The 6,491-nt window shown below is 58.8% G+C and overlaps 1 protein-coding gene across 2 annotated transcripts in view; it reads right to left on the bottom strand.

The window, feature by feature from the left end:
• Window positions 1-5,392: 5,392 nt before the first annotated feature.
• Window positions 5,393-6,491, bottom strand: part of TRMT44 (tRNA methyltransferase 44 homolog) — a 29,034-nt gene continuing 27,935 nt past the window's right edge. For both annotated transcript variants that reach the window (XM_004383554.2, XM_023737976.1), the window contains exon 11: window positions 5,393-6,318. In XM_004383554.2, coding sequence (XP_004383611.1) covers window positions 6,056-6,318 — 263 coding nt within the window. In that variant the 3' untranslated portion in view covers window positions 5,393-6,055. The remainder of the gene's footprint in view (window positions 6,319-6,491) is intronic.

Here is a 6,491-nt window from a genome sequence, read left to right as displayed (position 1 = left end):
GGCCAGATCCACTACAGACACCAGGGATTCAGTGGTGAGCAAGAGAGACAACCCCCAACTTCATTTGGAGTGCACAGCCTGGAGCTGGGAAGGGGAGAAAAGCCTCGATTTCTCCAAAGGACTGCAGCAGCCATTTCTGCACTTGCATAAGCTGACGCAGCTCAATCTCAGTCGTACACGCCAGGATTTGTGCCGTGTACTCAGTTGTTACGAAAGACAGGCAGTGCACTGGCAAGAGCCTGGGCTCGGGAATCTGACAATACCAAGTTAAATCAGCACTTCGATGCTTACCTGCTGTGCAGCATTAGAAAAGTCAGTTCGCCTCTTGGCCTCAGTTTCTGGACGTGATTGTCTTCCTTTGCAGTGTTATTGTGAGCATTGAATGAGAGAATACAAGAAATGGTAGCTGCTATTAATGTGCCTCAAGTGTCAGCTTTATCCTCCTCTTGACTATCTGCGAACACGGGGAAGTTCACTCGCAGGATCATCCATGCCCTTGAAGCACTGCTCCTCGTCCTGGGATGGTGCTCTCTCCTGTGCTCCCCATGCCTGTCAGTCTCCCCAGGCTGTCAATTAGCTTTCTGCTTGTGGCTTGGGACTCACAGGTAGCCGACCAACCCCCCCCCCCGGATTTGCTGTTGCTGCTGCTATGCTGCTCAAGGGGTATCAGAGGGAAAGAGGAGCAAATACCACTTCCCTTTACCTCCCCACCCCTCTCTGTGACCCTCCTGCCAAAGTCGTAGAGAAGCGCAGAACTTTCTCAGAAGGTTAAAAACACAAAAGAGACAACACTGCCTGAGGGGGAGGATTTAACACTGCCATCTCCGTCTGACTCTTCACGCAGCCCAAGAGCAACCACCCCCGAAGTTCAGCCTTCCTTCCCAGGAAGCCCAAGTGTGGAAGCCGCCAGCTCCCAACCATTTTCCTTGTCCTGAGGGACAGCCTCCCTGCTCTGCCGGTGACCTCCACCCATCTCTCAGGGCTCACTCTGGCCCGGACAGCTGCTATGGATTGAACTGTACCCCCCAATATGTATTGTAAACCCTTAACCCCTATACCTGTGGATGTGATCCCATTTGGGAACAGGGTTTTCTTTGTTGTGTTAACGAGGTCCTATCAGTGCAGGGTGCGCATTTTAAGCCAAATCGCTATTGAGATATAAAAGGAGCAGGTTAGGCGCCAGGAGCAAGCCAGCACAGACAGCGGAAGGCAGGTGCCAGACAAAGGACGCCAAGGAATGGAGAGCAGAAGCTTTAGAGACAAGAACCACCCCCAGAGCCGACAGAGAGAAAGCGTCTCCCTAGAGCCAGCACCGAGTTTGGACTTCTAGCCTCCCGAACTGTGAGAAAATAAATCTCTGTTCATGAAAGCTACCCATGTGTGGGATTTCTGTTACAGCAGAACTGAGTAGCTCCAGCTGGCCCTGTGCTTGTGCTCCAGCAGGACCTCCAGTGCCCCGTGGCTCTGACCTTCTCAGCCCAGGCCACCCACTCTGGCGCCCAAGGACAAAATGTCACCCCAAGGTTGCACCAGCTGGTCAGAGTCCAAGTGAGGTCCACCAACCCAACCATCTGCAAACTGTGCAGAGATGGGAAGTAAGCATGCAGACACTTCCGTGGCAATTCCAGTCATTTTATGTCTATTGTTAAATCCTACAGTAAGAATAAAAACGTGTTTGTCTTTTTTTTTAACTGTGGTAAAATGCATGCAACATACAAGCTCCCATCTTAACCATTTTCACGTGTGCAGTCGGGCTGTAACCACACTGACACCATCTTTATCGTTTTCACGTGTGCGGTCAGGGGCTGTAACCACACTGAGGGTGTCGAGCAATCATCACCGTTGGTGTTTCCAAAGCTGTCCCAGGCCCCGGACAGACACTCAGTGCCCCTAAGGCACTGATTCCCCACTCCCTCCCCCCAGCCTCTGGCAACCCCTCCTCTCTCGGCCTCCGCATTTGCCTCTCCTGGCTACAAGCGAGATCGACAATCATTGTCCTCCTGGGCCTAGCACGTCTCAGCATCACATCTTCAAGACTCATCCACGCTGCAGCGCGCCTCAGAGCCCCACTTCTCTTCGTGGCCGAGTTATAGTCCATCGTACGGATGGGTGACGTTTTGTCCATTCATTTGTTGGCGGACACTTGGGTCCTTTCTGTGCTTGTCTTCTGAATGCCTGCCTTTTACGTAAACTTTCTAGCGGTTTATTTTCATTGTGTTTTACAACGTGCTGGTCTGTGACAGATCGGAAATTTTTAAAAAATGTTCCTTCCCATTGATAACCTGAAAAGCACGGATCTAAACGCATAGGAAGTGACAGACAGTCTCCCCGAGGGTCTTGTGACTCACAGGCCTCCTTCCGCCAGGACTCAGGGCTCGCCCCCAAACAGAACCATCTGACTCACCCACTCCCCGCCCAAGCCTCCCAGCTCGGGGACCCACCCTACTCTGGTATGCCTCGAAAACTCCTATTTCCAAACAGGGCCACATTCACAGCGGTCAGGACTTCCACATTCCACTTTGCGGGACACAGTTCAATCCATAACAGAGTTCAAAGGGGACCCAGAGAGGGCCTGGTGCTGCCGGCAGACACAGACCACCGGAGTAAGTACCTGAGGTCGCTCTGAAGGAAGATGGTAACGTCTTGTTTCACAGCCCCATGGGGTGGATGTCATCATCACCCCCTTTCTACTGATGAGAAAGCAGCCAGAGAGGGCCAGCCACCGGTCCAGGGTCACACAAGTTGCAGCACCCGTTCGAACCAGGTGTGTCCAGCTCTGTGGGCAGCTCCTGATGACACAGGGAGGCGGGGTGCAGGGCTCCCCCTGCACCCCCACCTTTACAGGGACTCCTGATGCTCCTGATGGTGCAGGGAGATGGGGTGATGGCTCCCCTGCACCTCCACTTTTACAGAGGCCCCTGGTGTGCCTGACGGTGCAGGGAGATGCAGTGATGGCTCCCCTGCACTCCTGCTTTTACAGAGGCTCCTGGTGTTCCTGAAACACAGGGAGGTGGGGTGATGGCTCCTCTGCACTCCTGCTTTTACAGAGGCTCCTGGTGTTCCTGAAACACAGGGAGGTGGGGTGATGGCTCCTCTGCACTCCTGCTTTTACAGAGGCTCCTGGTGTTCCTGAAACACAGGGAGGTGGGGTATAGGGCTTCCCTACATCCCCACTTTTACAGGGACCCCTGGTGCTGGCCCAGGACCTGCTTTCCAGGGGGACATCACCAAGCTCCAGGCGGCCAAAGGGACACAGTTTCAACAGCAGGGGTTAAAGCAGAAGGTAATCCTTCCAGAAATGGCCTGACTAGGACACCCTGTCCCTTGTCAGGCCTTGACTCCACTGGACATGAAGTGGAAGCCTCTGCTGATCCACCCCGCCTGAGGGAAGCTGGGACAGTCCTCAGCATCAACTGCAGGCTCCAGCAGGGCTGCCCCATGCTGAGACAGACATAACTTGACTTCACCTGGAGCAGGGGCTGCTGGGATTGGCTCCATGCCTGGGTCCCTGCCAGCCCGAAGTTGTCCCTGCTCAGCCTCGGCCTCCCACGAGGCAGTAGCACAGTCCCAGAATGGGTCCTGCCTCCATGGCCGGCTTGGGTAGGAGGACGCTGCCTGGGGCCTTTCCAGCTGGAGGCCCAGCAAAAGCCCTGCGCGGGGTTCCTGGAGCCAAGGACCACGTTCACCAGGCCGGCTGGCCTCTGTCCAGCCTCACCGAGCCTGTCAGCTGAGCCGTCCAGGCTGGAGCTCTCGTTAAACACCACACAGGGCTTTCCAGCCAGGCCCACCTCCACCCTCACCTGGCCCGGGTCTAGATTCCTAGGCCTGGGAGGTGGCAGCCACACCAGCTTCCTCGGCCTGTCCTGGGCCTGCAGGACCCCAAGCCCCTCATGATGCCCCCCAGCACCGACCCTCCACAGAGCTGTGTCCCCAGGAGCACCCAGGGTGGGCTCCCTCCCCATCTCAAATTCACCTGAGAGAGCCCTGGGAATCTAACAGGAAAGAGGAGCCTGTCAGGGACCGAACGGTCATCTAGAACCCGCGTCACCAGCAGTGACCGACCCCTCCGTGTCACACCACAAGCCCGAGAGAACGAGGCAGAATCCGGGAGGAGCACGGGGAGCAGTAGAGCCAGAGGGCTGTCAGACGCCTGCTTCTAGAAGGTTCTGAGCTCTGGCCGAAGCCCTGCCTGTGGGCTCGGTGACGGCCCTGTTAATGACTTTTGTTTTCTTGGCTGAAAGCGGAACTGGTTTCTGTGGCCTGCATCCCAAGTTCCAAGGAACACGCTTGCTGGGTGAGCAGGGTCCCTGCCCCGGGATCTGGGCCTTGCTCAGGATGGAAAGCAGGGCCAGTATCCCCTTCAGAGGCCAGGGTCCCAGCCCCACAGTTATGGCTCCACGGGGCAGGGCCTGGCCTCAAATCCCTGGAAGTTGGGTGTACACCCTCACCTCTCTCCCTCACTGAGTCCCTGCAGCCCGGGTGTCTGCTGTGCCCTGCACGGGGTCCCAGGGCAGCCACTGGGCAAGTGTTTGGGGTGGTGGGGGGACTGTGGGGCCAGGTAGCGACCCCAGCCATCCTGTCGTTATGGGCCAGAGTGGGACAGGGTTTTGCAGTTCACAGTGGCTGGGGGCTGGGGGCGGGGTCCGGGGATACTGCAAGCTGTCGGCTGCTGGTTACCGCTTGGGGGTCCCTGAGCCCCTCCTAAATAGCTCCCCACGTGGCTCCTTCTGCTAGGCCATGAAGCAAGGTCTCTAGACACGCTGGGTCAGGGAGGAGTCCCAGCCAGAAGGTTCCACTGGTGGGGCCTGGTGATACCTGGAAGCCAGGGAGGACGTCACAGCCCTGCCTGGGGCTGTCTGCCGCCTGCTGTCCCAAGCCTCACCGGCCCTCAGCCCGCTATCCCCGTGGAGCTGCCTCGCCCGCAGGCCTCAGTTCCCTTGTGACAGCTCAGGTGACCCCCAGACCCGGCTGACAGCCACCCCCGTTGCCCATGAGCACCGGGTTCCCCCCTCATGTTTCCGCCTCCCCCCTCTGCCCCAGGTCCCCTCTCCCAGCAGGCCTCCAGCTCACCCAGCCTGTCTGGGGGCCTACATCCAGCCCTCGGGGGTATCTGCTCACCCTTCACTTCCTCGCGGCACCCAGCACCCCCAGACCCACAGGACCACCCTCAAGGCCCTTCGTCCACCCCGTCCTGTCTCCTCCCTCAGCCCACAGCCCCTCCAGCGCCGCACCCAGCCAATCTGCCCCGTGAGAGAGCAAGATTCTGTTGTTTTAAGCCACTAAGTTTGTGGTGGAGCCCTGGTGGCACAGTGGTCAACGGCTTAGCTGCTCACCAAAAGGTCAGCTGTTGGAATCCAGCAGCAGCTCCTTGGAAACCCTCCGGGGCAGTTCTACTGTGTCCTACAGGGTCGTTGTGAGCCGGAATCAGCGGGTTTGGTTTTGGTTCAGTTTGTGTTACTTTGTTGCTACAGCACTTGGGTCCACCACCTTTCTTCCCTCTCCCTCAGTATGGGGCCCCTCCCCGCTCTAGGCCGGCCCAGCCTCAGGCCCCATCCGGGATGCTGCCCCTGCCGGTGGCGGCTGGCAGAGCAGGAGGCCGAGCCCTTCACCCCCAAATCAGTCTCCTCCTGAGCAGATGACGGAGAGCATTTGGGTCACCACGGGAACAGGAAACACCACAGACAAACCTGATTACCGCGGCTTCGCCTCCGCTACGACAGCGATAGAATGACGGCGCCGACCCAGCTCAGCCATTCTGAGTTCAGTCTTCCCCACTGCCCGGAGGCCACGCCGCCCCGGGGCCAGGCCACCCCGAGGCCAGGCTGTCCAGAGAAGGTGAGAAGGAGAAGGATAACTGGGCCACCCTGGACAAGTGACAGTGATCTTGGTGCCTGGGTGTCTTGATCTGCAGAGTGGAGGCACCTCATGGGGCAGCGGCGAGGACGGACAGTGTCAGCAACGTGAAATGCTTAGAACGGGGCCCGGCACGGAGGGAGCAGGGAAACAATGGGGACTGGGGCCCCTGAAGGCCGCTCAGTCTCTTCTCCGGGCCGCGTCAGGCCTCAACGGGCGTGGTGGCCATAGGCTGCGGTGGCTGCCCAGCCCTCCTGGCGCTCCAGGCAGGCCGCAGCTCCCTGGGCCCGTGGGCGAACGGGCAGTGGGCGGCAGGCAGGGCACAGCCGTCCGGGTGGTGTGTGAAGAACCAGCAGGGTCGGGTCTTGAAGGCCTCAGCGCCCGGCCCCCGCCTGGGTCCCGGCCGCGTCTCCCTCTGCAGCTGCTCCTCTCTCCAGTCTCGGAGGCGGACACGCCCGTTGAGAACTGCGTTCAGGAGACACAACCAGCAAGTCAGCCTGTGCCGAGGCAACCGCCTGGGAAGTGTGGGGGGGGGGGGAGAGGTTCCCAGCTGGGGACACGGACCACGTGCCGGCCTCGAGCAGGAGGGAAAGTGAAGTGCTGTGACACATTCCAGGCCAGAAGGGGACGGGGGGCCA

The sequence above is a fragment of the Trichechus manatus genome, unplaced genomic scaffold, assembly GCF_000243295.1.
Source record: "Trichechus manatus latirostris isolate Lorelei unplaced genomic scaffold, TriManLat1.0 scaffold00111, whole genome shotgun sequence".
NCBI classification, from domain to species: domain Eukaryota; kingdom Metazoa; phylum Chordata; class Mammalia; order Sirenia; family Trichechidae; genus Trichechus; species Trichechus manatus.
The sequence above is the reverse complement of the archived record's forward strand: the minus strand, read 5'-3'. Positions and strand labels throughout refer to the sequence as shown.